We start from the raw sequence: 18,301 nt of genomic DNA, 5'->3' as shown, positions 1-18,301 counted from the left end.
CAAAAATAAAGTTTAAAAAATAAAAAAAAAAAAAGAAAAGAGAACATTGATTCATCTCCAAGGAAAAAAGAAAAATCTACAGTATAGGAAAATTTAACATAGTTCTCTTTGTAACTGAAAAAACAAGGCAATAATTAAGTTTTAAAAATTCTACAAACATCATATTGACACACAGAATATACACTTCAATGTAAGAAACGGGGCTGCACCTTTATGTTCATTGCCTTCATGAACATTCCTTTATCCTAAATTCTAATCACAGTTCTTAAAGCATGGAATAATCTTAATAAATATTTGCTAAAGAAACTAAAACACATTAGGAGATATTTTTACTATGAATATAAAAATACTGTTTATCTTCTGTTAAACTCAGTGGTTTGCCAAGTACTACATAAGGAATATAGTCACTTATCTTTTTTTGCCAAATATATACAATAAAAATATATACAATAAAAATATATAAAAAATAAATAAAGCATAACTAAAAATCCCATGTAACCCATCACACTGTTTCTTAAGGGAAGGTTCAATACAATTGAATCATACTTCTTCTGTACTTCCACAATATTTCCCACCCTCCTTCCAGAGATAATTAATATCCTACAACTAGAGAGTATTATTTCTAATGTTATTCTTTGTATTTTTACCAGTTTGCTCTCCTCAGTCTCACTTCAACAACACTTTGACAGAATGAGACACATTAAATCTGTTGATTTCACCTTATTTCTGCTGTGCTTCATTTCTTTCATAGTTCATCTACGATCTTGCTTTCATTCTTTGCTTTCCATTCAACTATTTTATCTCATCTGGTCTCATCATATCTAATCTCATCTTTGAATTTAAACATATACTTTGTCTATTCCTTCTTCCCTGCAAATGAATTTTACTGAAGAAAAATGTTGATGAGACTGGTTTTAAATGTATGACAAATAACATCAAATGGATCTCTTAGTGATGTTTTTTACTGAAAGCTAATGATAGCCAAAAAGTGAAAGCATTGTAAATGTCTATCAACTGATGGCTAAATGAATAAAATGTGGCATACCCATATAACGGAATATTACTCAACCTTAAAAAGAAATGCATTACTGATATATTGTACATGGATTAACCTTTAAAATATTACATTAAAATAAGAATTAATTGAAAAGAATTGAAAAAAAGTCAATAGAAGAGTTCACATATGAAATGCTTTATTTATATAAAACATCCAGACAGGAAAATCCATTGAAACAGAAAAGAGATTAGAGATTGCTAAAACTGGAAATGGGGGGAACAGAAGTAATCGGGTGTGGCTACTAATGTGCATAGATTTTTTTTTAGGAAGACAAAAATATTTTGGAATTAGGTAGTGATGATGGTTGCACAGCCTTTATAATACACTAAAAATCATCAAATTGCATACTTTAAAATTACTAATATTATGGCATGTGAATTCTATCTCAGTAAAAATAAACAGTTGAATAAAGATCACCAAGGTATTCTGTTGTCTCAGTTGGCATGTTTCTGAGCATGTTACACACACACTCTGCCCAAAGACATTGACCTAGCTCCAGCTAGAGGATCGTCAGCCACACAGCTATCCTGGACTCTGCTCCATTCATTTCTGTCTCTTTGCACTTAAACCTGAAATCATTTTTCTCTGAGTCTTAATTCTCAGAGTATGTACACCTGGGCCTACATGTTTAAGGTGTGTTTTAGCGTAGATCTGTGCTACATGCTTGAAGACCCTTTTCTCACATATTCCTCACAAGTCTCTGAGGCTTGTATTGTTAGCCGCATTGTAGAGAAGAGGAAATAACATGCCAGGGGTATGTAGAATATTAAAGGAAGGATAATGGAGAATCACAGACCTTTTTGATTCCCAGCTTTGATACCTGTTTATCCATCTTTAACTTAAGGCAATCCCTTCGAGCCCTCAAACAATTCACTCTTGGAATAAATGTCTCTTTTTAAGATGTTCATTGCATCATAGTCAGGGCATATGAGTCTGACTCATATCTCAGCCTTTTAGCTGCTATAAGTGGCTGTCCGTTACCTCAGACTCTGCATCCAATTAGCCAAAGCCCTCACTTGAAGAGCAGTGGAGCGGACTCCCAGAAAATATGTGCACAACCTCATTTTGAGGCCAGGTCTCTTTCTTTACACCTTAAAAAAAGGTAATATGAACCCAGATCTTCAGCACAGAACAAATTTGACCTGTAAAGAAGACCAAAAGGCAATCAAGAGGTCAAACAGATCTGTGTGCTGACTGGGACCTAGCTGAAATCAGCTGGACCAGATGCTGTACTCCATGTGGAGATTGCTTCAGCAGACTGGCTGGGGTTTCTTTAGCAGAGAACACTGGACAGGGACAACATTGTTACAGAAACTAGTAATATTATTATGCGCTGTAATTGTTCTTTTTATTAATTACAGATTTAAATGACTTGAAATGCCAACCCACAGTCTAATTATGACACAAATTTTTCATTTAATTTTTTCCATTAGATAACGTGTATTTTTATGATCTTTGTTGTCTGTGTTCCCTCATACTCCAGAGAAGGAAAAACAACATGTGTTTTTTAGGATATTTAATGTGTTTTTTCTGATAGACTTATGTTGAATTTTTATTTTCTGTTGATATTTTCCAATATGGGTGTTTTGTCTATTTTCATTTATATAATTTGGTGCATTTTTATACCAGATACTTTGAAATACAGTTTTTTCATTCACTCGTGATTAATCTGTAGTTATCATCATATTGTTTGTTTTGGTTTCTTATTTAGGAATATCACATGCTTATTATCTTTATTCTTTATCCTTCATGCATACTAACTTTTCTGAAAGAATTCATATATTTATGATTTTTTTTTCTTTTGGGAGAATAACTCCTCATTAATTATTCTTTCTGCATTATTAATGGCATAACTACTGAAATATTTAATGCTCTAATCCAGAATTAAAATGGTTATTTCATGATTAAGTTTTGCTTATATAATTCAACAATTTTTAACATGTCTGCCTATCAACTAACATGTTGTTTTATCTTTTGTCATTGTATTTTTGATTCTTTCTAAATATAGTTAATGTTTACATAAACTTTATTTAAAAAACAAATATATTATGACTCAAAGTCATTTCTACATTATTGACAAGCTTTTTCCCCAAAATTACATGAATCTATATCTGCCTCTTGAATGATATGATTTTTTACATCAGAACGTTTTACTGTATTATTTATTCCTTCGACCATGCATCTTTTCAAAATTAGTGATTCAGATGACTCTCTCTGTCAACTTGATTCTTAGGAAAAAAAAATTTGTTTGGTTCTGTCTTGACTAAAGTCCTTATTCAGGAGGTAGTTTCTTATATGTCAGTTCTGTGTTTAGCCAATATATTATTTCAGGTTTGCATAATGATTATTTCAAGTCTTCACCTTTCTTTCACCCTGATAATACGGAAATAAAATCTCTAGTATGCAGGTTTTCTGTATGGTAAGATTGCATATTACCTTAGAGTCTCCAAATTTGTGGCTTTTGAATACCATTAATTGACACAAATAAAATGTTTACTCTGTTCATTATTCAATGTCATTTTTACTTAGATTCTAAGCAATACAGAGGCATTGTCCTCTGTATTGCTGATAAAGGGTAAATAAGATATAGTTTCTGTACTCAAGATGCTTTCAGTGGGTAACAGAATTTGTATGTTCAATTATTGAACTTAAACTTCCAAACGTGAGTAAAACTCAAATTAGGTAAAAATCAATAAAATTGTATGGTTCTAGAAGGATATTTGATATGTAAACCCAGATCCCTGATTTTATTTTTCTAAAAATGATATTTGTGAATATGTTTAATATTTTTCAATTTTTTTTGCATTCTCTCCTTGTACATTCCTTGGTGTTTATAGTCATTGGTTGAATTACATAAGTTTCATGTTGCAGATATTGGTATTACTGATTTCATATTATTTTTATATTGATAAGTATTTCAGATAAAGTAGATAAGACATATAAATGATTCCAAATTTATCAAAATATAGATTCAAAGCAAATACTAAAAAGTGAGGTGTACTTTAGAATTACAGGTATGTGTTGAGCTAGTAGTTTGAGAATATTGATCTGTGACTTTCATTACATTTAGGTTTTTACTTAGAACCAACCCTAAATCTCTATAGGAGTCACTAATGATCAAGTTACTTTTTTGAAGAAAAACACTTTCAGAACATGGTCACGAATTTGCTTGGTCTTCACTCCATAGACAATAGGGTTGAGAAAAGGTGGAACTAACAGGTAAAGATTTGACAAGAGGATATGAACATATGGTGGTATGTGTGAACCAAACCTGTGTGTGAAGAAAGAGAAGAAGGCAAGAAGGTAGAACTGTAGGAAGACACAAATGTGGGCAATGCATGTATTGAAGGCCTTGAATCGTGCCTCCTTCTGGGGCAGCTGAAAGACAGTGATAAAAATTTGGACATAGGACAAGGTAATAAAGATTACGTCAAACCCTAGGATTGCGAAGGCAACAAATAGGCCATATATCTTGTTGACTCGGGTATCTTCAATAGCCAGCTTCACAATGGCCATGTGCTCACAATAAGAGTGAGAGACGACTGTAGTTCGATAATGTTTAAGACAGCATTTGATGAGCCCTAAGGAAGGTATTATAAGAATGGCAGCCCTGAGTGTCACCCCAAGTCCAATATGAGTTAAGAACTGCTGGGAAAAGATGGTGGCATGTCTCAAGGGGATACAGATGGCCACATAGCGATCCAGGGCCATTGCCAGAAGGATACCTGATTCAATTGCCTGGAATGAATGAATAAGCCACATTTGCAAAAGACAGGCATCAAAAGAAATCTCTGGCAAATGGAACCAGAAGACGCCTAACATTTTGGGAAGAATGCAGGTGTTAAGTGCAATGTCTGTGGCTGCCAACATGGCTAAAAAAATGTACATGGGTATATGGAGGCTGTTTTCATGTTTGATTATAATTAAAATTAGGGAATTTCCAATCACACCAATAAGATACATGGCAGAGAAGGGAATCCCAATCCAACACTGTACTGACTCCAGACCGGGAATCCCAATTAGTATAAACGCAGAGGGCATGAAGACTGAGCCATTGAATGTCGGCATGATTTGTTCAGCAGAATCAAGTAGTAGATTTGCTGTTTCATCTTCTATTCTCTGTTGAGCCTTGATGAATTAAAATTAAAAATATGTTAATTTATTTTAGGAAAATATACTTTAGTTATTTTAGGAGTGTATCATGTTATATTTTCTATTCTAACTAATCTTCTCGAATTTTCTCTCTCCTTTACCAAAGTCACTGGAAGATGAACATCAGGTTCTATTTCTCCATGTCTTAATCATTTTCAGTGGGCAAAATTAAATGGATTAGATCGCTTCTTTCTGGTTCATGACTACTGGATCAACAGTATTTTATGTTTGTTATGTGACTTACCAATTGAAATAGTTAAAAAAAAAAAAAAAAATTAATGCAAAGCAAAGAATTTTAAAATGAGACTTCACCTACGTTAGCCATAAAGAAAAGATCCACAGGCCGGGCGCGGTGGTTCACGCCTGTAATTCCAGCACTTTGGGATGTCGAGGCAGGCAGATCACGAGGTCAGGAGATCGAGACCATCCTGGCTAACTCGGTGAAACTCCGTCTCTACTAAAAATACAAAAAATTAGCCGGGCATGGTGGCAGGCGCCTATAGTCCCAGCTACTCGGGAGGCTGAGGCAGGAGAATGTCGTGAACTACTTGGGAGGTGGAGTTTGCAGTGACCAGAGACCGCACCACTGCACTCCAGCCTGGGCGACAGAGCAAGACTCTGTCTCAAAAAAAAAAAAAAAAAATTTACTATAATCAGTTTATGTCTGTCTTCAGTAAACATATATTATACAGCGGAGACTGCATTTAAATATATATAAACATGAACCATCTCTCAACCACATGGTGTACTATATTTAAATGTATATAAATATAAAATATCTCTCAATCACATGGTATAATGAAGACATACACATTGAAAAATAGTTGCACCATGGCCAGGCTTGGTCACTCATGCAGGTAATCCCAGCACTTTGGGAGGCCAATTTATGCATTGGACTTAATTAAAATTAAGAACATTTCTAGTCATCAGACATACTATTAAGAAAGTACAGGCCGGGCACGGTGGCTCACGCCTCTAATCCCAGCACTTTGGGAGGCCGAGGCGGGTGGATCATGAGGTCAGGAGATCAAGATCATCCTGGCGAACCGGGTGAAACCCTGTCTCTACTAAAAAATACAAAAAACTAGCCGGGCGAGGTGGCGGGCGCCTGTAGTCCCAGCTACTTGGGAGGCTGAGGCAGAATGGCGTGAACCCGGGAGGCAGAGCTTGCAGTGAGCTGAGATCGTGCCACTGCACTCCAGCCTGGGCTATAGAGTTAGACTCTGTCTTGAAAAAAAAAAAAGAAGAAAAGAAAAGATCCACAGTGCTGGTAGACCATTCTGGTCACATTCAGAAGACAAGTTTGAATGAAATGTTTTTTAGTTTTGAAAATCATTGACTGCCTTTTTTTTTTTTTTTCCAGGTTAGTTTTTTTCATCATCTGATTCTTCTCATATAGACTCAAAATTCTTTCAACTTAATTTTTGAAACTTTCAGTGTCTTCTCAAAACCCAATCATATGTCGTATACCTTGTCCTGTGCATTCTCTAACAAAATTAATTCCTTATTTTTGAATTCATGGGTCTTTTCTTCAGCACTTCCTATGAAAGCTTGTTCTCACCTACCATGCTCTGCCATGTGCACATCTCTTGTATTTAATATCAATTGCCAACATATACCTTTTAATTTTCATTACCCGGAAATAGGCATTGTTACCTCCATAAGCCTGAACCATCATCTCTTCTTAACAACTTGAAATTACATGAAAAATGTTATTTTTTTCTTTACATAAAGCTTTATATATCTATACATCTTCTATCCACTCAAATACAATTATTTCTGTAGAGGTGAAAATTTTCTTTGGCACATTATTTTGCATAGGAGTATTTCAACACATTTTCTGTCTCTGCCCTTCACTGGTAATTCCAACATGTAACACTCTAGGCTTTCAGAGCCTCCTATCTCTGTTACCAGGGGACAAGTTTCAGTGTAGAGTGGCTTTGCCTTTTCATCATCCAAAGCTCAATGGCTTTTTATTGTCTGAATTAATCTCTGTTTCAAGAAAATATTTGCACCACAAAATATGTAAAATATCAAATAATTTACATATTACCTGTATTTTCTTTTAGTAATTGCAAAACTCACTTTCTGAAGTAATTTAAGTAGACTGCAAAATAGATAGAGATAGTAGTGGAAGGCCAACAAGGAAAAATCCCACCAACCTGCCAGCCTCATCACCTTTCCTTTGTCTGTTTGTTTAATTTTTTCCTTTTCCGCTGATATACTTAGATTGTTTCTGGGAAGTGAAAGAGCACATATAAGCTATCTCCAATAATTGCAGAAACATCTCTTTCTTTCTTTCCATAAAACTTATCCAAGAAATAAATTAGATGTTTATTATTTAATGATTTTAATTAACAAAGATTTATTAAGTATCCACTATGATCCAAATACTGTTTGAAGCAATTGAGAAACGAAGATAATTTTATTTATTCCATATTTATTAATTATCTACATTTTGCTGAATGCTTGGACTTCAAAAAGTAACATGTACCATTTATTAAATATGTGTTAAATATCACTTAATTAATATCTTTAAACATTTTACATTGTTTTACCATTCTTAACTTACGAAATTATCATTGAATATATTAATATATTAATGTTAATATTAATATAGTTGATTATATTAATGAAAGCATAGGACTTCTTGTTATAAGTAAATATACTTGGATCAAAATTTTATGCTGTATTTACCCAGAAAGAATAAAATATGCAAATTTGTGTCCTCTGAGATTTTATAAATATAATTCTATAAATAAGGATTAAAAGATCTGTGTATCAGAGTATAATTACATCAGGCTGGGTGATGTAAAAATATACCAACTATTTTCATCAGTGAGCTTGTTAAGATTCTGATGGACATTACTCCTCAGTCACTTTAATTTACCACATAGGTATAGGACACACAGTATAGAACATGTTTATTATATGCTACCTGTTTTATATACGTCCACTTCTTGAAAACATACCATCTGAATGTAAATAAAAAGTAAAAGTTTAAGTCCCTTCAACCATCTGAATGGACTTTCTCCTGATCCAGGGCACTCTAAAATTTAACCTGAAAGGCTGGTTCAGGCCATGAAGGGAACTGGGGGTGAGACATGCCTCATTATATCTCTCCAGCATTAACATCAACGCAGACCTTAAGTCTAATAAGAAACATTTACAATCTGTTCTCTCTCAAGCCTGCTACTCAGAGACTTCATCTGCATGATAAAACTTTGATCTCCATAACCTCTTATTGTAACTCAGATATTCCTTTCTAATTGCCAATTAGAAAAATTTTAAACCTACCTACAAACCTGGAACCACCCCTGATTCCTGGACATAATCAACATATTTCTTAAATGTATTTTATTGAAGTCTCATTTCTCCCTAAAATGCATAAAACCAAGCTGCACCCAGACTACCTTGGCACATGTTCTTAGGACCTCCTGAGCACTGTGTCCCAGGCCATGGTCACTCATATTTGGCTCGGAATAAATCTCTTCAAATATTTTACAGAGTTTGACTCTTTTTGTTGACACATATACTGGGCAATAATCTCCAATTTGGCTCAAAAATATTTAGTATTGCCTTTATCAGAAATAGTGCCTTGATTAATTCAACAGGGCCACTTGAGTAATAGTTGCACTGGAGACTCCTTGAAAGGTAACATACAAATTCGAGCTTTGACAAAGTACGTACTGTGTAGTCAGAGAAAAGACAGCAAAAAGAGATGATGAAGCAAGTGAACAAAATAGCAAGTAAATGAAATAGAAAGCAAGCCTTCAATCAAAAAGCCCATAGATCAGGTTGAGAAAATAATGACCTTTCTTCTGGATAGTTTTTTATTTCCATTTCTATTTCCATCTCTACTTCCACCTTCCAATAGGCCTAATTTCTTTTTCTAGGGCAGGCTTTCTCAATCTCAGCACTGACATTTTAAGCCAAATAAATTATTTATTGTGGGAGATATCATCTGTATTGTAAAAGGTTTAGAAGCATCTCTGGCTCTTATCCATTGAATTCCAGTAGCACTTCCTTGTAGCAACAATAAAAAATGCCTTAAAACATTGCCAGATGTCCCTTGGATGCATGGAGAGGGACATATCACTGGTCGTTAGCAGTTATAACCTAATACTTCATATTAGAGGGGAAAATAAGCCCTTAATTAAATAAAGATTGATGAATTTATGTATTTTAAATCAAACTGGGCAGAATAAAACTGGGTATTGAGGGAAATAATTCTTCAGTAGATACTGGCCAGATAAAGGAGATAGAGAAGGACATTCCTTAAAAACAAAATAGTTTGTATAAAATCACAGAAGTATGAAACATATGCTGGAAATACATATCAATAAATATTTTACTACATAAATTAGTTCATAAGCAGAAATATTAGTTGGTCAAATGTAAAAGGGAAAGAATCAAATGTAAAGTTACTATTTTAAGCCAAGTAATTAAAAGTTTGTAGATGATAGGCCAGAAATTTGGCCTTTTAAAAATTTTATCTGCTAGCAAGTTAGCAAATGATTTTAAGGGAGTGAAAACTAGGGCATAGTAAGATCTTGCTAGAAATGTATTTGTGATAGTCCAGATAGAATATTATAAAGTAATGTGACAATAGTGAAGGATTAACAACAAATCAAAATCTGTGAGGACTCACCCACATGATGTAAGGGTAAATTGAGAGAGGAGCAAAACATGTTCTTGCACTGAGAATTACTGAACTGGATGAGAAAAGGCAGCCTAGGGAAGAACTTTGTTTGCACAAGTATGCATATGTTTAAAGGAAGAAGAAAGTTTCCTGAACCCCTTGAAATTCCTGGGCTAAAGTCAACACTCTAGAAACTTAGATCTTGGATGTATGAATAAACCCTAAATAACTACCACTCCAGTTCTGACACAAGATAATTCCAAGGATCTAAAAGTACTAAGGGATTTAGGAGTCTAAATTTACACTTCCCCCTAAAGTTAATCCATACTATCCACAATATCAGAAATCTCATCCCTTTATATCATCTTTAAAGTTCACAATTTGATCTCTCTCTGAAACCTTCTCATGACAGAAAACTCTCTCCCTCTTTTTTTCTTTTTTTTTTTTTCTGAGATAGTGTGCCACATTGCAGTACAGCTTCCAGCCTCATCTAGGTCTTTAGACGTAGCCCCAAACCGCCTCCCTCTTAATTTCTCAAGAAGGTCTGAAATCTACATTTTAATAATAGACACCAGTCATAGTGTCTATGATAGTGAATTCTACAGAACCTGGAGCCAGTCAAGAGAGGTCAAATCCTAGACCTGCTATTGCTTGACTTTGTATGCCCTTGAGCCAGTTGTGAAATTCTAACTACCTCAGTTGCCTCATTGGTAAAATAGAAAGAGACACATTACAGAGTGATTGTAAAAATTAATGACATAATCCATTTCAAATATTGAGAAATTAAAAAAAAATGTGTTAATTGGCACTAGCTATTTTTCCATAAGACTTTATCCTTCTTATCCCATGAAATAACTTCACATATTTGATGGCACAGTGAGCATTTCTCCTAAATCTTCCCCAGTCTAGGCACGTTCAGTTTTCTTGGCTTTTAACATTTGCTTATCAGCCCAGATAATCATTCTCTAGATGTCCTCCCATTATTAAATCTCACTTTAAAATTTGTCACCCAGCATTTCATCAACTGATCCGTAAATATTCTGAAAACCATGAGATACCATGGGACATCATTTTAAAGTTTGAACACTCAACTATTTTAAGATTCTGTTTCATTTTTATCATTCTGGCATATTGAATCGCAGAAGATATATGTTCTCTTTAGAATGAATTCTCCAATTTCCCAAATACAATGCAGAATCTCAAGCTCAAAGACTTACCAGGGATATCAATGGACTTATAAGTAGAAGTCATAGAGTAGAACTCTCTCTTTTTTTTTTTTTTTTTTTTTTTTTATGTTTCAGGCAGTGAGCCCTCAGCGTTTTGTATTATAAAAGGCCCCTTTGGGATTGGGGTCTCACAAATCTCTGGCCAGCCTTGAGGACCACTTGGGACAAGAGGGAGAATTTGGTTAAGAACTCACAAGATTCATTAACTAATCGTGCTCTGTATCTAAAAATACAAAACAGAAACAAAAATGCTCAGTCTCTTCAGGACTTGGAACCAAAGTGAACTCCCTTTTACAAATTCACAAGAGATGACAGTGTACCATGATGACAATGTCATCACAGCACTTAATTATAAAAATAATGAGCCAATAAAGAGAAATTAAAATGTCTTGAAATATTCAGACTAATAAGTGTAGACAAATGCTGACAGATAATTAAAGGAATATTTTTGTAGTTTAATTACAGTATGACAGGCAATTATTTCTCATTAGGTTCATGAAAGAGGCTGACTTTGAAAAGTGTACCTTAGGGCCCCAATCACAGTCACTCTCTGAGCCTCTTGTGCATGAGCTTTGGTGACACAAATCTTTCTTATATACAAACCAGCCTTCCTCAAGTTGTCCCAGTCATGTCAGAATTCTGACACAATGATATGTATTTTTCAAAAATTTTAGTGTAGTCATAATATCTGTATCAACTTTGCATTGGAGACTAGAATTTTTAACATTTATTTCCTTAGTTGTGATAAAAGAAAAACTTCAGCCAAATTAAATTTAGAAAAGTTTAACTGAGCAATTTGCAAATTGGGCAGCCTCCCCGCTAGAGTAGGCTCTGAGACTCCAGCACAGCCACATGGGGGAAGATTTATGGACAGAAAAAGGAAACTGAGGTAACAGAAAAGAGAAGTGAGGTACGGAAACAACTTAATTGATTACAGGTTGGCATTTGCGTTATTTGAACATGGTTCGAGCGGTTGTCTATATTTGATTGACAAAAACTCAGTGATTAGCACAAGTATAGACTACAGTCTGTTTATACCTCCACTTGCTACAGTTCACAATATACAGAGAAACCCTTGGGCCGAAATTAAATTATGTAAGGAGACAGCTTTAGGCTAAACTTGATTTTACAGTTGAAAAAAGGTTGTGCCTTACAAAATGGATTTTACAAGTTGAACTCATAAATACAAAGAATAAAGGATGGTTACCAGACTTTTGGAAGATGGGGGGATTGGGGAAATGTTGGTGAAATGACAAAAAAATTTCAGTTAGATGGAGAAAATCAGTTCAAGAGATATATTGTACATCAAGGTGACTATAATTAATCAACATATCATTATATATACTTGAAAATTGCTAAGAGAGCAGGTTTTTAAGTGTTCTCACAACAATAAAAAAGATAAATATGTGAGGTGCACATGTCACTAATAGTTAGCTCTATTTAATCATTCCATAATGTATACATTTATCAAGCATCATGTTATACACCATAGATTTATATAATTTCTACTCATCAATTAAAAAGGAAAAAGGAAAAGGGATTGATAGCTTTGGCCTGAAGTAGACAGAGGGAAAAGATTCCCATTCTCTGCATGGTACAAGACTGTATTTCTTGCTCTGCCTGAGAGATACGCTCTTACCAGGAATCACACTGCTTTTCTCCTGTGTTATTGGATCTGGACTTATTCAGGAGATCTGTTCTTTTCACATGTAAAAAGCAAGTGACTCCATCTTGTCAGTAACTTCCCATAAAATTATACCCAGCCTAGAAAAACCAATGGTATTGAATTAAGAACAGTTATATACTAGAATGAGTTCATATCATGCCTGTAAGAGCTGGTTTCAAGCATCTCTTTCCAGCTTTGCTTTCACTGACTTCATGTTGGTAGCTTGAAATCAACCGTGGTCGGAGTATTTACATCAGGAAAGTGAACAAACAATGCAAACAAGGATTACAATCCCCGACACAAATAACAACATAGGAACTCCAAATAAAATGAAACATCTTCGGGAAAAGTAAGATAAATACTTTTCAGATAGATATGAAGCAGGTTTAGGTAAAATCTGTACACTTTTAAAATCTAAATACTACTTTATTATTTATAGAGTAACTAACAAATATAGACCTACTGAATGGCTCCAAAGACACTTTTGGAAACACGCAAAAAAATGTATGAACCTCAAGGAATCACAATGCTATAGAATACTGGAGACAAAAATATTACTAGATACTATTTAGTTAAAACCCATTACTAGATACTATTTAGTTAACACGGGGAAAACATCTGTTTTAGGCACAAGATGACTCACTACTTTGGTGACTGATATGGATCCTTAGTACTCATGCTAATAAATAAAAATAATTGTTTGCATAAGCATTTTAATGGAAATGTATACCTCTGAAAAATGTAATAGGAAATAAAAAGTGTTTTTTTAAAAAGACTCCTATCTGCACATATTTTCCAGAGAAAAGCAGAAACAAAGCATTTGAGTTAAAATATAACAGAAACAAAATTTGAATAGCTTTTACTATGGATCGTTGATAAAATTCATCTAGGGAAAAGAAATAAGTTTTAATGAAATATGAAAATTTAAAATAGAAAGGCCTGGCCATATGTATATGATGTGTAGAATTTTACAAATTAAGATGGATGTCTTTACCACACAGAAAAGAAGGGATCATGGAAGTTTATATTGGCCAGAGAATTGCCTACTAAGTTCAAGAGTAGACTCATCTATATGATGGACTGTTAATCATAAAGAGAAATGAAGTTCTGACTTATGTTAAAACATCAATGAACATTGAAAAGATTATGTTAAGTGGAAGAAGCCAGACATAAAAGGCAACATGTTGTATAAACTCACTTATATGAAGTATCCAGAATACACAAATCCATAGGGACAGAAAGTAGATGAGTGATGACCAGAATTTGGAAGCAGGAAGAAATGGAGAGTGACTGCCAGTGGGTATGGAATTTCATTATTGGTGTGATTAAAGTGTTCTGAGGCTGGGCTTGGTGGCTTATGCCTATAATCTCAATGCTTTGGGAGGTCGAAGTGGGCAGATAACCAGAGATCATTAGTTTGAGAGTAGCCTAGCCAACATGGAGAAATCCTGTCTCTACATAAAGCAAACAAACAAAAAATAATACAAAAATTAGTTGAGCATAGTGGCACACGGCTGTAGTCCCAGCTACTTGGGATGCTGAGGCAGGAAAATTGCTTGAACCTGGAGGTTACAGTGAGCCGAGATCATGCCACTGCACTCCAGCCTGGGTGACACAGTGAGACTCCATCTCAATAAGAAAAAAAAAAAAAAGTTCTGAAATTACAGGATGGTGATAGTTGTATTATTTTCTAACTGTACTAAAATCCACTGACTTGTACACCTTTAGCAGGTTAATTATTTGGTATACGAATTATATCACAATTAAAAAATAATAATTGGCTTAGCATGGTATACACATACTATACAAAAAAACACTAGATATATGTTTTGAAATATTAGGATCTGATAAATAAATATGGTGATGTAATTTGATAAACAAGGAGGAAGCATAGCTTCAAATGTAAATGCAAAATCTCTATTCTGGGTAGAAGGGATATATGGAAATCTTTTGTACTTTCTACTCAGCTTTTCTGTAAACCTAAATTTTATCCAAAAACCAAAGTATATTAATGAAAAAACAATAAAACAATATAATTTTTTTTTTTTTTTTTTTTTTTTTTGAGGCAGAGTGTCGCCCTGTTTCCCAGGCTGGAGTGCAATGGTGCAATCTCAGCTAACTGCAATCTCTGCCTCCCAGGTTCAAACTATTCTCCTGCCTCAGCCTCCCGAGTAGCTGGGATTGCAGGTGCCCACCACCACGCCCAGGTAATTTTTGTATTTTTAGTAGAGATGGGATTTCATCATGTTGGCTAAGCTGATCTCAAACTCTTGACCTCATGATCCGCCTGCCTCGGCCTCCCAAAGTGCTGGGATTACAGCTGTGAGCCACCGCACCCTCCAGAAAAGTCTTTATCCTACGGTAATAAAATATTATGTAACTAATTTATTTTAGTTTAGAACACCTCTTAATTCATGTGTCCTTCCGATTAATCCCAGCACTTTGGGAAGCTGAGGCGGGCGGATCATGAGGTCAGGAGATCAAGACCATCCTGGCTAACAAGGGGAAACCCCGTCTCTACTAAAATACAAACAATTAGCCAGGCGTGGTGGTATGTGCCTGTAGTCCCAGCTACTCAGGAGGCTGAGGCAGGGTACTTGCTTGAACCTGGGAGGCGGAGTTTGCAGTGAACCGAGATCACTCCACTGCACTCCAACCTGGTGTCAGAGTGAGACTCCATCTCAAAAAAATAATAATAATAAACAATTCAAGTGCAACAATTAACTCTCATGCACATTGTTAAAGATTTTAAATGTCTTTACTTTCTAATTGCTTTGTCCAATATGTTTTTATTAATGGCTAAAATGTTTGAAGGTTGAATCAAACTGACCATGAACTACCTTCGAACTTTCAGTCAATCCTCTTTTCTAAGCTGTTTTTTGTTGTTGCTCTTATTTGCAAAATAAAAAGTTCTAACTGATGTGGACCATGAACAAACTCAAGACAAACCAAAAAATATTTGTAATGCAAATGACAAGTAGGTAAAATTTCCAATATACATATGGTAATTTTTATATGACATGTTTCAGAAAGTCACTAGAGTTAGCATTGTAACGTTAAAATCTAGTCATCTTCATGTATTACGTTTTGTTTTTCAGAGAGCCCTACGCTTCTTTCATTTCCTACAGAAAGGAAGCTGTTTGAGGCATCTGTCTGCTGTCCTTTATGCTACATTTGCCCATACTTGTACTTTTTTCACACTATACATCAATATTAAAAATAAAACAATATTTTTAAAATGTAGAATATATGGATAGCCAGCTTATATAAGATGAAATACAAATGACCAAAGAACAATGTAAATAGACACTGAAACTCACTATAAGTTAAAGAAATATAGGCTGGGAGTGGTGGTTCATGCCTGTAATCTCAGCCCTCTGGGAGACCAAGGCAGGAGGATTGCTTTAGTATGGTAGGAAATCATTTTTCATTTATAAAACTGGCAAGAATTAAAAAAAATTGACGTTACTTGGGGCTGAGTATATATAGAGAAACAGACTCATACTATTAAAGAGAGTGTACATTGGTGCTAAATATGAATTCTGAATTTCTCTTCAAAGAATTAGTATGTCAGTATGTTCAATTCTTTGCCTTCTACTTTTAAACTTAACTTCCTCGTAAAGCAACGTTTTCTGATTACCTGCTCCACCCTGACTCATTCTCCACCTTGACTCGTTCTCCACCTTGACTCATTCTGATTACCTACTCCACCCTGATTCATTCATTCCGATTACCTACTCCACCCTGACTCATTCATTCTGATTACCTACTCCATTCCAACTCATTCAGATTCATTCTCCACCCTGGCTCATTTCATAAACATTTTTCCTGCCAAACCACTCACCCCGTCACTCTCTTTAAATTAGTCAATTGGAATTAGTTTAGCCTGTGCGGTCTAACCCTAGCCAATAGGGGAATGACACAGCAGTAAGGACCACGGGCGTCAGGAATAAGAACCCCTTTCCCTCCCTTGTCCAGTTGTGTACTCACCATTACTCCAACTGTAAGGGCACACCCTTCTGTAGAAGTAACTTGCCTTGCTGAGAATTAAAAAGAAAATTTTATATTTGACTGCTATTTCCTTTGTGGCACCAAAACTTTATTTATAACATTGATGACTTTCAAGAGTAATTGCACAATTTCTATTAACTTTTATAATATTTATAGATTATTATTATTTATAATATTTATAAATTTATATATTTTTATAGATTTATAGATTATTATAATATTTATAGATTATTATTATTATTATTATTGAGACAGACTCTCATTATGTCACTCAGACTGGAGTACAGTGGCATGATCATGACTCAGCAGCCCCAACCTCAGGGCTCAAGTGATTCTCCCACCTCAGCCTTCAGAGTGGCTGGGACTATAGGTAGAGGCCAACATGTCCAGATAATTTTAAATTTTTTAGTAGAGATGGGATTTCCCCATGTTGCCAAAGTTGGTCTCGACACCTGGGCTCAAGTGATTTGCCTACCTTGTCCTGCCCAAGTGCTGGGATTACAGACATGAGCCACTGCACCCAGCAAATATTCATAGCTTTTAACTTATCAATTCCACTCCTGAAATCTTAGGCTAAAATACCTAAGCAAGTAGGCAGAGTTATATACAAATACCTTGTAACACTGTTTTTAATAGTAAAATACTTAAAAATTCCAATTACTCATCAATTCAGAATTAGTTAAATAATTTAAGTTACATCTATGCTATGGAAATATTTTATAAGCTTAATAAAGGATGAAGAGATTCTATATACTGCCAATGAAAGGTGATTAAAATACATTACGTGAAAAAATAAAACTAATATGATACTGACAGACAGGGCTAGCTGGATTTCCTAGGCCAACTAAGAATCTCTAAGCCTAGCTGGGAAGGTGACTGCATCCACCTTTAAACATGGGACTTGCAACTTAGCCCACACCCAAGGAATCAGAGGGCTCACTAAAATGCTAATTAGGCAAAAACAGGAGGTAAAGAAATAGCCAATCATCTATTGCCTGAGAGCACAGTGAGAGAGACAAGGATCAGGATATAACCCCAGGCATTCCAGCCGGCAACCTCCTTTGGGTCCCCTCCCCTTATATGGGAGCTCTGTTTTCACTCTATTTCACTCTATTAAATCTTGCAACTCCACTCTTCTGGTACGTATTTTGTTACGGCTTGAGCTAGCTTTTGCTGGCAGTCCACCATTGCTGTTTGCCGCCATCACAGACCCGCCGCTGACTTCCATCCCTCTGGATGCAGCAAGGTGTTGGCTGTGCTCCTGATCCAGCCAGACGCCCATTGCCACTCTCGATCCGGCTAAAGGCTTGCCATTGTTCCTGCACAGCTAAGTGCCTGGGTTGGTCCTAATTGAGCTGAACACCTAATTGAGATGAATCACTGGGTTCCACGGTTCTCTTCCATGACCCACGGCTTCTAATAGAGCTGTAATACTTACCACATGGCCCAAGATTCCATTCCTTGGAATCTGTGAGGTCAAGAACCCCAGGTCAGAGAACACTAGACTTGCCACCATCTTGGAAGCAGCCCGCCACCATCTTGGGAGC

The 18,301-nt window shown here is 35.3% G+C and overlaps 1 protein-coding gene across 1 annotated transcript; it reads right to left on the bottom strand.

The window, feature by feature from the left end:
• Nucleotides 1-1,228: 1,228 nt before the first annotated feature.
• On the bottom strand, nucleotides 1,229-11,114 carry OR52A5 (olfactory receptor family 52 subfamily A member 5). The gene is made up of 2 exons (XM_008019899.3): nucleotides 11,069-11,114; nucleotides 1,229-5,185 (listed from the first exon to the last, which is right to left on the bottom strand). Exon 2 carries the CDS (start codon nucleotides 5,123-5,125, stop codon nucleotides 4,175-4,177), a length of 951 nt encoding a protein of 316 aa, XP_008018090.3. The 5' UTR covers nucleotides 5,126-5,185; nucleotides 11,069-11,114; the 3' UTR covers nucleotides 1,229-4,174.
• Nucleotides 11,115-18,301: the final 7,187 nt, after the last annotated feature.

The sequence above is a fragment of the Chlorocebus sabaeus genome, chromosome 1, assembly GCF_047675955.1.
Source record: "Chlorocebus sabaeus isolate Y175 chromosome 1, mChlSab1.0.hap1, whole genome shotgun sequence".
Lineage (NCBI taxonomy): Eukaryota > Metazoa > Chordata > Mammalia > Primates > Cercopithecidae > Chlorocebus > Chlorocebus sabaeus.
The sequence above is the reverse complement of the archived record's forward strand: the minus strand, read 5'-3'. Positions and strand labels throughout refer to the sequence as shown.

Coding starts and splice junctions, on each gene's coding strand:
- OR52A5 (XM_008019899.3), bottom strand. CDS start 5,125: ATGCCGACATTCAATGGCTCAGTCTTCATGCCCTCTGCGTTTATACTA.